The 17,768-nt window shown below is 35.8% G+C and overlaps 1 protein-coding gene across 1 annotated transcript in view; it reads left to right on the forward strand.

Annotated features, from left to right (window-relative positions):
• The window catches only part of TRIP12 (thyroid hormone receptor interactor 12), a gene marked incomplete at its 3' end in the record, with an annotated part of 25,047 nt that extends 7,526 nt beyond the window's left edge, over positions 1–17,521 (forward strand). Inside the window, exons 13-30 of the mRNA XM_010186613.1 lie at positions 411–511; positions 634–808; positions 1,216–1,357; positions 2,293–2,484; positions 3,221–3,372; positions 5,175–5,332; positions 5,803–5,876; positions 5,984–6,183; positions 6,949–7,076; positions 7,374–7,525; positions 7,916–8,058; positions 9,345–9,501; positions 10,653–10,751; positions 11,293–11,407; positions 11,670–11,824; positions 12,325–12,489; positions 13,709–13,873; positions 17,408–17,521. Coding sequence (XP_010184915.1) covers positions 411–511; positions 634–808; positions 1,216–1,357; positions 2,293–2,484; positions 3,221–3,372; positions 5,175–5,332; positions 5,803–5,876; positions 5,984–6,183; positions 6,949–7,076; positions 7,374–7,525; positions 7,916–8,058; positions 9,345–9,501; positions 10,653–10,751; positions 11,293–11,407; positions 11,670–11,824; positions 12,325–12,489; positions 13,709–13,873; positions 17,408–17,521 — 2,587 coding nt within the window. The remainder of the gene's footprint in view (positions 1–410; positions 512–633; positions 809–1,215; positions 1,358–2,292; positions 2,485–3,220; positions 3,373–5,174; positions 5,333–5,802; positions 5,877–5,983; positions 6,184–6,948; positions 7,077–7,373; positions 7,526–7,915; positions 8,059–9,344; positions 9,502–10,652; positions 10,752–11,292; positions 11,408–11,669; positions 11,825–12,324; positions 12,490–13,708; positions 13,874–17,407) is intronic.
• Positions 17,522–17,768: the final 247 nt, after the last annotated feature.

Raw genomic sequence — 17,768 nt, forward strand, 5'->3', positions numbered from 1 at the left:
TAAAAAACGCAGTGTTTTTTGGTGTTTATTCAGTAGAAATTTATGGATTTTCTGTTTGTTTTGAGTGTATTCAAATAAAGGAATAACCAGATGGTTACACAAGTGAAAACACGAAAATTACAAGAAACCTTTGTTCAGTGGCACTTCTGGCTGTATTTGACTGCCCATAGTAGAAAGGTGACAGCAAGCAAACCTCTTCTTTCTGGGTGGAGTACTCAATTTGTCCTTCCACTTAAAGTAGAGGCCCCTTCTCTCAGAGCTCATTAATCCCTTGTGCCTTCCTTATGGGAGAGAACCTTCTTTTAATTCTCGGGGAAATAGCTGGCAGATATATCTTAAACTGAGGGGTGGGTATGCATATGAATACGGTGGATGGAAACATGTTACTTTTTATGTTTATGTTTGGACAGACGACTGAGTGATGTTCTAAAGAGAAAAAGACTGCCAAAACGAGGGCCAAGGAGACCAAAATACTCTCCTCCAAGAGATGATGACAAAGTAGACAATCAAGGTAAACATTCTAAGTTGTGATACCCATCTCCTTTTAAATCTAAAAGTAAGTGTATAGACTTTCAAAAGTGCTAGTTGTAATAAACCTGTTGATTCTCTTAATTTTGTCTTTTGCTTCTCCAGCTAAAAGCCCTACAACTACTCAATCTCCTAAATCTTCCTTCCTGGCAAGCTTAAATCCTAAAACATGGGGAAGGTTAAGCACACAGTCCAACAGTAATAATATTGAACCAGCACGAACAGCAGGAGTAAGTGGTCTTGCAAGGGCTGCTTCCAAGGATACCATTTCCAATAACAGGTACACACATAAAAAATCAAAATACTTCTAATATGATGTTGACTTTGAGGTGCAGCTACTTTTCTTATGATAACCTATCAGGTGGTTAAGTAGCACCTATCAAGGAAACTTAACTTTAACTGCAGTTAAAGTAACTCTGAAAGAAGAATTAAGGAATTAAGGTAGAGAAAAGAACTTGTTAGTAGTTTAAAGTAGCATACTGGGGAAAAATTGGGAAATTGGGAAAAATAGTGCAAGAAGTAATCTGTAGAGAATATACCTTTGCTGTGTTGGAGTAAGAAGGAAGGGATTTTGTCTGTGACTGCTGTTAAACATGGGGAAAATAGTACTCTGGCTGTGTTCACTTGTAATACTGCAGTATGCAAATGCTAAATGTGGCCAAATGCCTTTTGTGTGCTTCTTTACAGAGAAAAAATTAAGGGCTGGATTAAGGAGCAAGCCCATAAATTTGTAGAGTGTTACTTTAGTTCTGAAAACATGGATGGAAGCAATCCTGCACTAAACGTATTACAGAGACTTTGCACTGCAACTGAACAACTCAACCTCCAGGTGAGAAACGGCAAACTCACTTGGAGTGGGGGCAGGAATGGAAGTAGTAGAGGTATTTAGGAGGAAGCTAGAGGAAAGCTGGCCATTTTAGACAGTATGGCCCATATGTTCATCATAGCTTTTATTTTAAATGATGACAGTGTTTCTAACTTGCAATAGTTTGCTTGGGATTTTTTTTTTTAGAATTTATATATAAGCTCTGACTCACATCACTTATGATCACTTATTAACAAGAGTATTTTTGATTCCTAGCAATGTCTCACTTACATAGCATTTTATTTCAAATTTTAAAATTCTACAATTGCGTATTGGAGATTGACTTTATACCTAAAGAAGAACACAGTTTGTAGTAAGAACTTTAGGGGTGGGGAGAGGTAGGGGAGGACAAGAGGGAAGTAGCATTTTGCTGAAAGGATAGAAGAAATACAGGTTGGTCCCAAAGTAATAGTGTCTCAAGAACTTGAGCCTTCTTTCTCAGGCAGTTGTGTTCCTTGATACATAGATGGCCTATAAACCTCTAACTTCTGCAGTAGCTAAACAGCTGAGTTATGTTCTGTGCTGTGATCTAAGCAATCATGAAAACAGGAAACTTTCCCTCCTCCTCTCTCTCACACAGATGTTGTGTAAAATACACACCAGTCTGAGTTGTTCGCTTGCTTGCTTGTTTGTTTAAACTTCTGTTTTGGAGCTTGTCTTTATGTTGTATAAGGCAGAAATAGGACCTTGTAGAACCTTCTCTTAGAACGGGAAATGTAGATGTTGCCTGTAATATCTCCTCTTGAATAGAGAAATGGGTTATTCTCAGATTATTTGCCCTGTCATTGGTTGTATTGAGGTGTTATGCAATCCAGACTTCTCCATGCAGTAGGAGAAAAAATAGTATTTCTTAAGCCCTTGATACCTGTTTTGTAAAAGACTACTTTCATCTTTTGTAGGTGGATGGTGGAACAGAGTGCCTTGTAGAAATCCGTAGCATTGTCTCGGAGTCTGACGTCTCCTCATTTGAAATCCAGCATAGTGGGTTTGTTAAACAACTGCTGCTTTATTTGACATCTAAAAGTGACAAAGATGCTGTAAGCAGGGATATCAGATTGAAAAGATTTCTTCATGTTTTTTTTTCTTCTCCAGTAAGTTTTCTTGTTCATTGTTTTGTCATTCTTAGTTGTCTTTCTCTCAAGTTGTACTTACCTGACCATCTGAAAAGCAGTGACATTGACTTAACATGGAGTATGGAAGGAATGTTTTGCTTCTACCTAAGCTGTATAGTGCTGTACCTTTCACATGATTCTCTTTACAAATCAAAGCTTTTAGAATAGACTGTAATTACAGAAAAATCCACACAACAGTGGAAAAAAAAATCCAAAATGGCCAGTTATCTGAGACTTGAACAACTTAAAAGGTGTCCCTTACTTTTAAGGGGTTGATGTGGAAAGAGTTGGGATAGTAATCTTATGTGCTTTTTTTGAGTCCTAAATACTGCAAGAAACTAGATTGTCCTGTTTTTAAAGGAATAAATTTGAAGTGAAAGAGAAGAAAGTAGGTAACTACTGCTTCCATGAAGCTTACTGCTAATGTTCAGGGTGAATGCTTAAAATCTGTAGGGTATTCAATTGAAACTAGGAGAAAAAAGCGTGTTCTTTGAAACATGTCTTTTATAATCTTATGTGTAATCTGGTCATCCTGATACTGCTGCTACTTTCAGAGCAGTGATTCTTAATTTCCTCTTAAAAAAACCCAAAACACAAAGAAAAAAAACAACCCAATCATAACAGCAACAAAAATATCCCCAAACAAGCAAGAAAACCCAATCCAACAAAAAACCATGTGGTTTAAGTTGTTAAGATGTATTAATATGTATTTCAGCTTCCTGGAGAAGAACCCCTTGGAAGATTAGAGCCATTAGAAAATGCACCTTTGTTGGCATTAGTCCATAAAATGAACAATTGCCTCAGTCAGATGGAACAGTTTCCTGTCAAAGTGCATGACTTCCCTAGTGGAAATGGAACAGGGAGCAGGTAAGAATTAATGCTCAGGTAACAGTTTTTTTGGAAGCCTTTGTTTTCCTAAATTTGCTTCAATGCTAAAAGTTCCAAGAGGTAATGAGAACTTCTGACAAAAGCAGTTACATAGCTGGCTTTTTTATTCAGCGAAAGATTGAATATTCAACCAAATGTTTGCTTACCATCTTGAAACTTAATTTGAAATGCAATCTCTAAATTTAAGCTTTAAAAATTTCAGTCTTTTCATTGACCCTATGTAACAAACACTGGAAAGAAATCTGTTTATTGCTGATGCACTGATATTTTTAGGGAGAATTAAAGTGCTAAACTTTGTTATTCAGATACATTCTGTTCTCTAGAATGATAATGGATTGAGTGATAACTGTTGGGTGTCAATATAGTTTGAAATAACTGTAGACCTGCCATGTGTCTTAAGATAGATTTAATTTGGAATCCAGCTTATTTATGATATTTATTTATTGTGTTTTAGATAAAACTTTGAGTGACTGAAGACCTCTTTCTACCATTTCTTTTCTGTGCTTTTCTTGAATAATCTAACACTAACTTTTTTTTCCATGTATAGCAGTTAGTCTATTTCAGTATAAGTTTGTATACAGGTTTTGAAAGTATTCTGTGGTGCTGGCTAAAAGCCTGATTGTAGGCATATTCTTGTGACTCTAGAAAAAAAAACAAAATGCAAAAAACACCAAACAAACAACAAACTGAGAGAAGTGTTGACAATTATTTTTTTGAAAATAATTCTTTAAAGTTTGAAATGCCAACACCTGCTTTCTCTTGGGTAGTAAGATAATGTGGGTTGTTTGTCACTAACTGTGGCAACATGTATTATAGTAGATGTATTAGAGCTTCACACTAGCATTAATCTAACTTGTATTAAAATTCAGTACTTGTTTTTTGTGAAACTTAAAATCTATGGGAATGAATGCAGTGCATAGCTTTCTAATACTTGAAGGAATTAATTTTCTTCATACTGGCTCTTGCAAATAGTGCTCTGTAATCTTACAGTGCTTCCTAATATGCACTGTATCTCTAAAAAAAGAAAAGTGGGATAAATACAAAAGTTATAAAGCTGCTACTCAGAAGCAAAATTCTGCTATTCTTTTTGATAGAAAATTAAACATGGGAAATCAGACTTACTGTAGTGTTCTTAGACTGCTAGTCTTAATGTGGATTATGTTAATGAGGATTTTGAGGTATTAAAATTTGGTAGTCTTTCACTAGCATCTAGAATTAGAAGCAGCCCAATATAAGAGTTTTGTGTATAAAAATGGATAGCTTGAATGTTGAGTTTGGTGAGATGGAACATGGATATAACTATACTTGGCAATTGAAGGCAGAAGAGCTTTCAGGTTGCCTCTTTAGGTCTTTATTAAAAAAATATATGAATAGACACCTGGATTTTCCACCCTTGATTCTGATCCTTATATAGCACTGCTCTAAATATTATTTATGTGGCATCACCTGACCACTGAATAACTTTGGATGGTCAAAAGATAGTTAGTATGGACTACATTGTCCAGACCTCAGATTGGACCTTAATTCATGTAGCTTCCATTGAAAATTGGGTTTTGTCCAACTTGAATTTTAGTGTTCTTGTAGAAAAAAATTTTTAGTCTCTTTAATCCAAATCTTATAAGCATACTTTCAGAGAAATAGGCTGAGAAATAATACTCTGAACAACTGAATTTGTAAATGCATGTATAAGCCTATTTTAATACATTTTTAATGATTATGGTTATTAGGTTCTTTGTATAGCAACTTTTTTCACAAATTATTTTGAGTTTTTCTCTTAACAGAGGATCCCAAGCTTTAAAATTCTTCAATACACACCAGTTAAAATGCCAACTGCAAAGACATCCAGATTGTGCTAATGTGAAACAGTGGAAAGGTGGACCTGTGAAGATTGATCCATTGGCTTTGGTACAAGCCATTGAAAGATACCTTGTAGTTAGAGGTATATATATGTATTATACAATCACTTGTGTGTTTTTGCTTCTTGGAATAGTCACTACTGTTAGCATTGTAGAGTCTGTTAAAAAAAAAAAAAAAAACAAAAAAAAACCACAAACAAACCAACCACAAAAACTAAGGATTATACTGAGGGTAAATGGGAGGTACCTGTAAATGTATCTTGCGCACAGTGGAGGAGACTGAGGCTGCAGAGAATCTTCCTTTTTCTAGAACAAACTTGTTCCTATTGTAAACAGTTTTATTAACTACATTATACTTCTGTTAATATTTAATTGTCAGGCTGTAACTTGGCACTTGTGATGCCAGATGGTGATACTGAAAATTGTTCTGAAATGTCTGAACCTTTTTTTAACTGATATGTTTTGGAACAGTGGAGTTTATAAAAGTCGGAGTACAAAAGCATTGCTACATTTTGTGTTAAAATAAATGAGGATGTCTTCTCTCTTTCCTCAGGCTATGGAAGAGTTAGAGAAGATGATGAGGATAGTGATGATGATGGGTCAGATGAAGAAATAGATGAATCTTTGGTAAGCTCTTGCTCTGGAGGTAGGAGGAGGGAACAGTGTAAGGAGAGACTTAAAGAAAAGCTAGTAACAAGTTTCCTGACTTGTGTGATTTTTTTTGTTTCAATCAGGCTGCTCAATTCTTAAATTCAGGTAATGTGAGGCATAGACTGCAATTTTACATTGGAGATCACTCGCTGCCGTACAATATGACTGTGTATCAAGCAGTTAGGCAGTACAGTTTACAAGCTGAGGAGGAGAGGGAGTCTACAGATGATGAAAGCAACCCATTAGGAAGAGCTGGGATCTGGACGAAAACGCATACCATTTGGTAAGTTGGCTAGAAAAATCAAGGGACGACAGCTCCAGTTTCCTAGATGTATATAAATAAGAAATTGAAACATAGCTGTCTCTTCTTTCCCTTCACCACCTCCCCCAAAACTGAAGCTTTGAATTTTCTGATATGCTTGAGATACTTAAATCCTAGTTAAGAACTCATTGTTAGCTACTGACACCTTTCTAGCTCATAAGTGAAGCTGATGAACAGGAGATGGTAATCTTAAATGACACCTTCTAGATGGAGAGAAATAATCTGCAGTGTAACTAAACACAAACATTAGAGAATGTGTCTGGAGTCTATAAATAATGGTCAACTTCATATTGGTTTTCACAGTTAATTGCTGTGCAGGTATATGTATTCTCTGGCCATGTGGTGCAAGGAGCAGTGTTGACCTATGACTGTGCCAAACATTTTAACATTCAGCAGTGTCTCTTTCTTTCTAATTTTTAAATATGTTCTGCAAAAGCAAGGAGAAAAAGCTACCTTGCTTTTTTTGTCTATACCTTCTGCTTCTCTTCTTCCAGTTCATGGAGCTAGAGGGGTCCCCATTTTTTCTCCCCATGACATACTTTACTTCTGAGGGCCGAGCTTCAAAGCCTGGATCATATCCAAATGCATTGTTCTTGTCGTTCTGCTTTTAACTGTCATTCAAGTAAAATTTTGGTAATAAAAGAACTAACACTTCTATAACTGCTTTTGTTTCCATGTAATTCAGTATTTCCTAAACATGTTTGTAACTTTTAATTACTTTTTTAGGTACAAACCTGTGCGAGAAGATGAAGATGGTAATAAGGACTGTGTGGGTGGTAAAAGAGGAAGAGCACAAACTGCTCCCACGAAAACCTCCCCTAGGAATTCTAAAAAGCATGATGAGTTGTGGCATGGTGAGTGTGTTGCTTTGCTAATATTTGTGAAATTTTTGAAATTTCTGAAAGGATGGGGAGGCAGGTGTTTAGAGACACCATAGTGTTTCTTTTAAAGCAAGCAAAGTATAAGAAAAGTAAGCATCTATTAATATGTGTATTAAAACTAAAAATAAGATATTTACTTAATTGTCTAACTCAACTTGCAATTAAGTAAATAATATGACTAGTATTACCTAGGCTCCTAATAATTACATCTTGGGAAGACTTCCAATTGATTTGTTTTGATAACATAGTTTCGTTTTTTTTCCGTGCTAGATGGTGTATGCCCTTCGGTATTAAATCCTCTAGAAGTTTACCTCATATCTACTCCACCTGAAAGCATAACATTTGAAGATCCTTCATTAGATGTTATTCTTCTTCTGAGAGTTTTACATGCTATCAGTCGATACTGGTATTACTTGTATGATGTGAGTGGAGGAATTTTAAATCACTTTCATACTGTCCTGAAACACCTTGAAATAGCTGTCTTCCTCTGTCTGCTGCTTGATTTCCCCTTCCTTCCCACCACAGAATAGTGCAAATACTGTTATCCTCCCCCATCTATTTCTCTTATAGTCAGTCATGGTATTAATGCTTTTTCCTTCCTTAAGTTCTAAGAGTAACATGACTACTGAAAAGAAAACTAATAATAAAACCTAGTCAGATTTTCTTTCATGGCTCAGACTCACTCTGTATGTCCAAAGTGACAATTGTTTTTGTAATAAGCAAATTAGAAGCATTAAAAAAATTTCAACAACGGCTTCGTATTTCTTCCAGCATCTCTCTAACTAGAAGTATATTGTTTTTATTTAACCCAGAATGCAATCTGCAAGGAGATAATTCCAACCTCAGAGTTTATCAACAGTAAACTGACAGCAAAAGCGAACAGGCAGCTTCAAGATCCTTTGGTAATTATGACAGGAAACATACCAACTTGGCTGACAGAACTTGGAAAAACATGGTATGAATAACTTAACTGTATAATATTTTCTATTTTGAGTTTTAGTAGGCATCTTGACTGGATAGCACAGGTGCAGCATGTGTTACAGGGCTTTTAAAAGTGCTGGAAGAATAAAATGTAGTCACAGAAATCTTGCTAAGTTACATGGTGATGCTTGATTGAGTATTTATACCTATATTGCATAGTTTAAACCAAATACGGAGGGTTAGGTTAGCTGCACAGTTTGGACCAGTTCTTAGAGGAGTTTCTGAGCAACTTCAGGTTTTTCTAATTAAAATAAAACTTGATTATTCAAATGACTTTCTGCTGTTAAACTGCTTAATGGCATTTTTGTCACAATGCTACATTTACCTTAGCATATTAAATATGGTGTGAAGGAAAATATTTTTATAATTACTGGTAAAATATTAGGAGTATTTTTATAAAGCTATATTCATAGTACAGAGCATAACTTGTAAAACTCTTGCACTTGAAAGAATCAAAAATCACAGTTGATACTCTTGGATTTTTAACACATGTTAATCGAAGCAATATTGGCGATGACTGGAAATACATAGTCTAGAGAAACTATTTGGCTTTCATATTTTAAATAAGATCTCTAAATTTATTCATAAATATTCCTGATTAACAGATTATAAGTATGAATGTATATTCTTATACAAATGTATATAACAGTATTTGTTCCATAAAACTGACTTTTCACTTAAATGTCAGTGAAGAACTACACTGTTAACGTACACATGCCTTTGAGAATAGAAGAACTGATAAATTAAAATAATGTATTTTATTCTTTGGTGGTCTTTCACAGATTGTTTGAAGTGTTTCTTGAAAATGGTAGGAGGTAGAATGCTGATGCTGCTTTGGGCAGGCTTTCATTTCTGCCCCCTTCCCCCAAATATGGGAGCTTGCGCCACCTTCGTAAAACCTTTGATCTAAGTTAGATTGATTAATTATAAAATGGGTGAACGCATAAAAGAATATTTATTTTCTGATGTAAACTTTGCATAGTCAAGGCATTAAATGATTTTGAGTTATTTTTCTGGAAGACTTAAAAGTTTCTGGATTTCTTTGTGATTCCTTCTTATATTAAATTCCACCTCTAGACTTTCTTGTAAACATTGTAACTAAAACTAAAGTGTGTTCTGAAAGGCTTCCTATGGAGAATGCTTTCACCACAGTGTATTAAAGCACTGATTTTAAGCATACTACATCTGTTGTGTTTTAAACTACACTATAGTCACAGATACTAGTTGGAACCCAACTAACTAATCCAATGCTCTTTACAGCCCATTTTTCTTTCCATTTGATACCCGTCAAATGCTGTTTTATGTAACTGCTTTTGATCGTGATCGAGCCATGCAAAGACTACTGGATACTAATCCAGAAATCAATCAGTCAGATTCTCAGGATAGCAGAGTGGCACCACGTCTGGACAGGAAAAAAGTAGGTATACCTTGTTTAAAAATGGGATGAATGATCTGTGTAGTTTGCTGTTATGTTTAAGAATATAATCGTGAGCAAGGTTTATTTGTAAAACGTCAGGTTTTCGTAGTATAGTCGTGAAGGGAAGGTTTGTTTACGTTCATTTCAAAGCCCCGGAGTAGAAATCCCAATGCCTTGTCGGTGAGTGCCACTAGGTGGCAGAAGGGGCTCGAGTATCCTACACAGCTTTCTCACATCCTGCCTGAGTTTGAATTGGAGTCTTTAGATAATTTCTGAAACTATACTCCCAAGAATGAAATTTAAGTTTTAGGTTACATTAGTGATATTTCCATATATTAGCTTTATGTATGTTTTGCTTTATGTAGAATTTGAGAAGTATTTAAGCACTACAATTTAGACCCTTAAGTGTTAACCTGAATGAATAAAAACATTATCCTTGTATTCTGGGAGAGTATTAAACACCCTGTCACAATGAAATAAAACTAAGCTGTGACTGTTTTAAATTAAGGGGGTCTTGGGTGTCTGCCTTGAGTCTGGAGAGATGTTACCATCAACTAAGATCTGTTGTATAGTGTAGATCTCCTATGTGATCCTGAATACCTCTGGTGGGGGGGAGGGAAGACGAGAGATGAGAATCTAGTTCAACTAGAATATAGCTTGCAGCATGAAGGAATACCAGTGCTGTTGTGTGCCTTGGGTGGTTTTGGTTTTTTGAAACCTGCTGCTTTCCCTATGAGAGAATCTGCAAGGGCAGGGTATAAGATAATTCTTTCAGATTGTTTGATTTTTGGCATCTTTATTCTGTGTGTTCTTCATGTGCTGGAGGTGTGTAACGTCACATGACAACACTTCTCTGTGATGGTATAGTCCTACTGCCAGATTCTTGGCAAGAGTAGTACCCATTAGTTATACTGATACAAATGTAAGACATTGATTTTTTTTTTTTTTGTCATTTTATATAGAACACTTTAGTTAGTTTTGATACAGAAACAGGAATTACTTTATCGAAGTATAAGATTACAAATTGTTGAAGTGTGGAACTATCAGCATGGGGTGGAAAAACTTGCATAACTTTTATTCCTGTTGTAACTCCCTTGGGATCTGGGATTTGCAGACATAATTTCACCACTTAAAACTTCTCTAATGTGTAGCGCACTGTGAACAGAGATGAGCTGTTGAAACAGGCAGAATCTGTGATGCAGGATCTAGGCAGTTCAAGAGCCATGTTGGAAATCCAGTATGAGAATGAAGTAAGTAATATAATGCAGTCTAATTTAACCCCTTTTTACTGAAGACTAATACAAAAAAAAGCTATAACTTTTCTGGAATTACTTGGTCAGACTCTCGGCCCTTCCTGTTGCTGGTGCCACAAAAATTTACCTATTAATTATCCCTAATCCACTTGGTTATAGTGTTTAGTTGCTAGGAGAAACTTTCTGATCTAAATTTCATAATCAGTCTTGTTCTGCAGAACACATGGGGGTTTTTTTCCTCTGACTCTAAGCAAACACCTGTTTGTTTCTTCTATAGTATGATCATTAGGTGTTTAATACTTTTATTCCACTATTATTCCCTCTGATACGTGGTCTTTCCAAGCTGTTTCAGTCATATTGTAAATGTTGGCATACTTAGATTCTCTAGATGCTTTTTGCAATGTAGTCTTTTTTATAGCCAGTAATGTACTTTATTTCTCGGACTAAGTAAAGATTTCTTTAATATTCAGACTGACCTAATGGAGTCATTTATTTATTTCATTCCTCTCCTCTCCCTAAACCCTCCTTCCCCATGAAGGTTGGCACAGGCCTAGGCCCCACATTAGAGTTCTATGCACTTGTATCTCAGGAACTACAGAGAGCAGACTTGGGCCTTTGGAGGGGAGAAGAAGTGACGTTAGCCAATCCAAAAGGTAAATGTTTTACTACTTTAAACTATCAATATTGATCTAATATTGAATTGCTTCTAAGTTGACTGTAATTACATGAATGGCTTTGATTGAAAGAGCATCTCAGTTTGTAGTTGGATAATATGCCTCATGATAGTATGTGATTCTTTGTTTAATTTTATATGAAGTTTTAAGTTATGGTTATCTGATAGTTGCTTTCAGACTTGCAAGTGGAATGAAACTAGCAGTGTAGGTATTGAACTTTTTTTTTTTCCTTCCTCAACAGGAAGCCAGGAAGGTACCAAGTACATCCATAACCTTCAAGGCCTTTTTGCACTTCCTTTTGGTAGAACAGCCAAGCCAGCTCACATTGCAAAAGTAAAAATGAAGTTCCGCTTTCTGGGAAAACTAATGGCCAAGGCAATCATGGATTTTAGACTGGTGAGAATAAAATGGGAAATGTGGTTCTGAAGGGTTAAATGAAGATTCTAGTTTGAACTGTGTTGAGGGAAAAATACCAATAAGAGTTGCATGGAATTATTTTCAGCTCTAGCGGTTTGTGCTTAGTGGGGGGAGATGCAACAGAGCTTTGGAAGGGGAAAGGTTAGTGTATGTTGAAGATTTTTACAGTGGCTTTTGAGACCATAGTGAAAAGAAGAAAAGCCATTGTCATGTGTTGCAATCTCTCTCCAGTCATCTTTCATTCTTTTGAGGTCATTTTGGGATTAGTGCAGCTGCTAGCTTGTTGTTTGCTCTAATGTATATGTGCTAGGCAGTCAGATGTGTTTTCTTGACTGCAAATTTCCCACATAAAAACACTCAGACATTTTTTTGGTGTGTGCCAGAACTGTAAATAAGTATTCTAGATCTAGTAAAGAGGTAAAATAGCAAAAGATAGTTTTGGAAGACAGTTTAATACTAAACAAAGTTTCAATTTCCAGGTGGACCTTCCTCTTGGACTACCTTTTTATAAATGGATGTTACGACAGGAAACTTCCTTGACATCGCATGACTTGTTCAGTATTGATCCAGTAGTAGCCAAATCAATATATCACCTTGAAGATATTGTAAGACAAAAGAAAAGACTTGAACAGGACAAAACACAGGTGGGAAAGTAACCCTAGAAATGGAGAAGTATATCTTCAGATGTTTGGATTTTATGAAGTAGCTGTATTTGAGAGTGTATGATAGTTCTTAATACTGATGGTAGTAGTGATAATGACTTCATCATAATCAAGGACTTATTTTAATGTTGTTAAATCATTGGCTAGTAATTATAACATAGTCTTTTCTAATGCTAGAATCTACATTTCAAAATTCATTATGGGATTCTTCTATGTGTTTAAACACAGGCTAGATGTGGCTAAAACTGCCAGATGTTTACGTAATGCTCTTTTTTGGTCTGTTTTGAAAAGACTAAGCAACTTCAATATCAGAGAGGGAAAAAAAAAATCTATCCGTGATTTCTGAACATTAAAAAGGCTTGGGTTTTGTTTATTAGTTGGTTTAGTCAAACTTTCAGGGTTTTTAGGTATGCCTTTTGTATTCTGTGTGTCCCCCTCCACCCCCACCCCTCCACTGAAAGCTGTATGCAGAACTGGTGTAAACTGGCTTCATATGTGACCATACAGGTTCTTTTATGATACAGAAGTTTTAAGTTTTCAAGGTTATCCACTCTAAAAATAGTACCATTCAGTGTTGCAGAGTAGTGATACAAGGTTTTTGGCATGCATGCTCTTTCTCTAGCATGCAGTGTTAATAGATGGTAGGTGGTAATCTAATTTATACTCCTAATACTGCTTTGTTACTAGTGAAGTTATTGCAAGCTTGTGGGCCCTTTGTTCCTCTTCACCTTAGTGCCTCACACTCTCTCCTTGATCACTGCTTTTAATTTCCCAATAAGAGTTTGGAAAACCTGAAACCTGGTGGATGAAAGCAGAAAAATGTCAGTATGCTTGCCAAATATGAATGCCATTAACTCTTCTAAGGAAAAAAGATATGCTAAGGCTCTCAGGCTATAACACGTCTTTCTCTTGCAATAGCATTTTCTAAATAAAAAATATACAAGAAGCCAAAGTAATTCTAAAATTGCTAGGGGAAAAAAGTGTACTCTTAGGACCTTTTAAGTTTATCCGTTAAGACCGATTTGTTTGATTTGTCTTGGCATGAAAAAATAAAAAAAGGAAAGCAAGGAGTACTCTTAACAGTATTAATAGTAATATTCTTAGAAATGTTTACATATGACTTCTACAGCAGTTTTGACGAACTTTTGGATAAGTAATGTGAATGAATTTTTCTTACTGGTTTTCACTTCCAATTTTTTAGACCAAAGAAAGTCTACAGTATGCATTGGAGGCTCTGACTATGAATGGCTGCTCAGTGGAAGATCTAGGGCTGGACTTCACACTTCCTGGATTTCCTAATATAGAACTGAAAAAAGGAGGAAAAGATACACCAGTCACCATTCACAATTTAGAGGAGTATCTCAGAGTATGTAAAAGCAAAGCTAGGACTAAAACTTTCTTTATTCTTCTTCATCTTGCTCCTAAGTAGTTTGTTTCCATATATAGTTCATCCATGTATTTCAGTTTACCCTCGAACTGGGCACAGCAGTAATTTTCCTACTGATTGTTTCTGTTCAGTACTAGTTTATTGCTACAGAAAAACCATTTGAATCCTAGTCAGTGGACCTGACTAAAAAATTTTATGGTACAAAGAAAGTCTTGTTTGTACATAAGGAAGATGTTAGAAGTATGGGTTTTGTGGTTAAAAAGTGCTGTAGTAAGTAGAATAACTTGAGCTGTGGACTTAAATCTTTTAACATATTCTCACATCTTGATATGATAATAAATTTGTTTGCAATAGTGATTTAGCACTAATAGTTCAGTGGGCTTTGAACTGCAGTAATAGTGAAATTTTTTTTGAGTCCGACTTAAGAAAATATCAGCTCAGTTATGAGTCAAAACTCAAAAACCCCACAAAAACAGACAAACCCCCAAACCATAAAAAAAAGGTAAGGAACAGATTGAAACAGTGCCATAATAAGTGACACTACACTTGTATATTGGTTCTGACATTCTTATGTCAGAACTGAAAAAAACGTAGAAAAACAAAGACGAGACTGCTGAACAAAGGTAGGAAACTGTTTCTGCACAAGAAAGTATTAAAAGAAATATGTTAAAAACAGCCTGGAAAAGAGATAAGGAAAGGAAGGAAGAATGCGATACTATCACAGGAAGTCATGGGTGGGTTGGAGGTAAGAATGATTGCATCATGAAAAAGCCATTATTCCAATCTCTAAATAATGCTTTTTCTGACAGCTTAGTCTGCTGCAAATTTCATTCTTAGGATTGTTAAGATTTTCAAATGCTGATGATAAACACATCTGATGTTTTGGTAGAAATTATTCAGTAAGGAGTGTATAAGCGCCTGGACATCAGCTGAGAACTTTGTGAAGTTATTCCATAATCCTTAAAACTGCATATCGAACAGTTGTCGTTTGTCTTCCAGATTCAAGCTGTTATGCATGTAGGCAGTTGTCATATCTTTATTTGTTGAAAGCAAATTCTGCTAGTCGACTATCATTTATAAAATTAAACATAGTTGGAGATAAAACTGTTTGCAGACTTAAAAATGGGCAGGAACTAAAGCTTGTTAGAAACAGCATTTGCAGCCTCTGAGGAAGCAAGATTTATTATGAAAAAGGTTGCTTTCAAGTTGGGTTTTCATAGTGTTTGCAGTCAGTTTTGTTCGGTTTTTTTTTTACTTGATATGTGTTACGTAGAAGAATCTGATATGCTGAGAAAGGCTTGCAGACATCTTGGATGTCCTATAGTTGTTGTATTGTAGGCTTCTGGCATTGTAAAGGAAAAGCAGATCATGACAGAAAGCTTGGTTTCCACTTCTTTCTAAACAACTCTCAGGACTATTTTTTTTTTAAAGTATACCTGTGCAGTTTTCGTTTTGTCTTCATATTCTTGCCTTACGGAGGAGACTTTAAACTAGGTCTGTGTGATTAGCATTACAGACTTGATGTCAAGGAAATGGAAAAGATTCCAGAGAGAGAATTAGTGTCCTCTGTATCACAAGTATGATGAATTGCAATTTAGAAACAGTATATTTCATTTATCAGCTGACCTGTTCTTGAAAATGTAATTTTCATTAAAATCTTGTGTGTGGATTGCCATTAAAAGTAGTTTATAAAGCTAGAATATCCTACTGTTACTCTTCATGCCTCTCCTGCAGTCATGTCATTCTACCCTACATCTCCCTTTTTTCCCCAAGGACAGTTCCCACAGGAACTACCTTTGTCAGAAAGTAGAACTATTTCAGCTACCGGTATGGAGAGAGACTCTTATTACCTCTCTCTCTCTCTTCCACCCCCTTAATATAAAGAAGGAGGCCGACTTGCTTGTACTAAATTTGTGGACAAAAAGTTTCCAGAGTGCAGTTTTTTGCATAACAATTTTATCTTCTCTTTGAATCCACAAGAATGCAGTGCAGCTTAATTTTGCCACACACTCCCGGTCATAAAATGTAATTGCAATGCAAAGTCAGCAACTCTGCTTCTAGAATAGTCATAGAATATTCTGCATTACAGAATGTAATAGAACAGTCTTCTGTGCTGCTGGTGCTTGCCAGCTTGTTCTTCAGTATTACAACCTGATGTGCGAAGGTAGGGCTGTGTATCTTGCCTGAAACTGAATGCCTGACTCTTGTAGGAAAGCTTATCAATAGATCCTAATAAACTTTCATATCTCAGAGCTTTCTGGAACAAGTAATTCCACAGTTATTGGGACAAGGTTAAATGCTTGCTTCAAGAGTCCAGCAGTATAAATGAAGTTTTTAATATACTCAGGTGCATCCTTAGATGTCTTTCAAAGCTTTTCTCAGCATTCCAGGTCAGAGTTTTTAACACATTTAAAAACTAGTAGCTGTGTGTTGACAACACATCTTTTACAAGCAGCCTTCATTTCCTGATAGAGTTGAGGGTAGCCATGGCAAGTGTAGTCACCAGCAGCACTGACTGACAAAAGAACCTGAACTTGATGTGCAATCTGCTGTGTATAATGTATTTTTTTAATTTAGTGAAGAAATACTGCTGCGGAAGATTTAAGTGAAATTTGGTCTTGTTTGTGTCCTATCCCCTTCCCTTTCCCCCTACTGATTATTGTTTCAGTACATGCTGTCCGCTTTAGAAGGTGAATTTTCATCCTGAGAGGGTAACTGCAGATACTCAAAACTGATGTACACAGAAAGCCCAGTATACTGTCTTACTGTCTTTTGCCTTGTGATACTTACCAAATCTTAGTAACATGAAATGAAGTTATTTATTTTTTCCCCATGTATTCTTATAATATTAAGATACTTAATATAACAGTCTAAAGTTAATCATATATTAGAGAAGGCAGCCATATGTTTCCATGGGGGAAACTTAATATTATACTGACAATGATATTCTAAGGATTTCTGGTTCAGCTGGTTTAAATGGCTATCAGTGTACAGAGAGAACATTTAGGCTAGGCTTCTAAAAATAACTAGTAGATGTTTAGATTTGGTTGAAAGTATTTTGTTAAATAGGATCAGTTTAACCAGCTTCTCTGGATTCTATGTATTAACCTTATTTTATAAAAAATAAAGGCAAATAAGTTGTTTAAATTCTGCATGAGTTGCACGCTTTAGGGTATTCTAAACACTGGGTTGTTTGAACTCAAGATTACTTTTGCTAACTTGCAATGACAGACCACATGAGGAAGTCATTAAAAAAAAAAAAAAGCCGAACAAATTGTCTGTTGCATTGCAGCAGCACAGCACTGGAACACATGCAGCATGATGAGCTTATGAATTTAGGCAGAATGAGGTAATGCTGTAAAGTAGCTGCATGACTCAAAGTTCAAACTCTGCCACAGCTACCGTAAGCATAGGGCTAGGCTTCTGTAGAGGTGTTTCATTCAGTAGTGATCATTCCGTGCTTCCTTTGTTCCAATGACTTGTTTTTGTTTTTTGTTTTTTTCTTCTTTGCAGTTGGTTATATTCTGGGCACTAAATGAAGGTGTTGCCAGACAGTTTGACTCATTCAGAGATGGATTTGAATCAGTCTTCCCTCTCAGTCATCTTCAGTACTTCTATCCCGAGGAGGTTGGTAAACCTGTTTTTACTGATGCTTTTATAACCCTGTATTGATATGCATGGACAGTCTGAACCTAGGGATGCACTGGATGCAGTGCAGTTGTGACAGTCTGATTACACTTCCCATGCATATTAGTAAAACTTGGTGTCCTTTAAACTGCATACTTAAAGATTTCTCTGTTTGGTCATTTAATTGATGCTTTTATTATGAACAGCTACATTTTCTTTTAAAACTTAATTTATTTTAAAAAGCTAT

The sequence above is a fragment of the Mesitornis unicolor genome, unplaced genomic scaffold, assembly GCF_000695765.1.
Source record: "Mesitornis unicolor isolate BGI_N332 unplaced genomic scaffold, ASM69576v1 scaffold40966, whole genome shotgun sequence".
Classification (NCBI taxonomy): Eukaryota; Metazoa; Chordata; class Aves; order Mesitornithiformes; family Mesitornithidae; genus Mesitornis; species Mesitornis unicolor.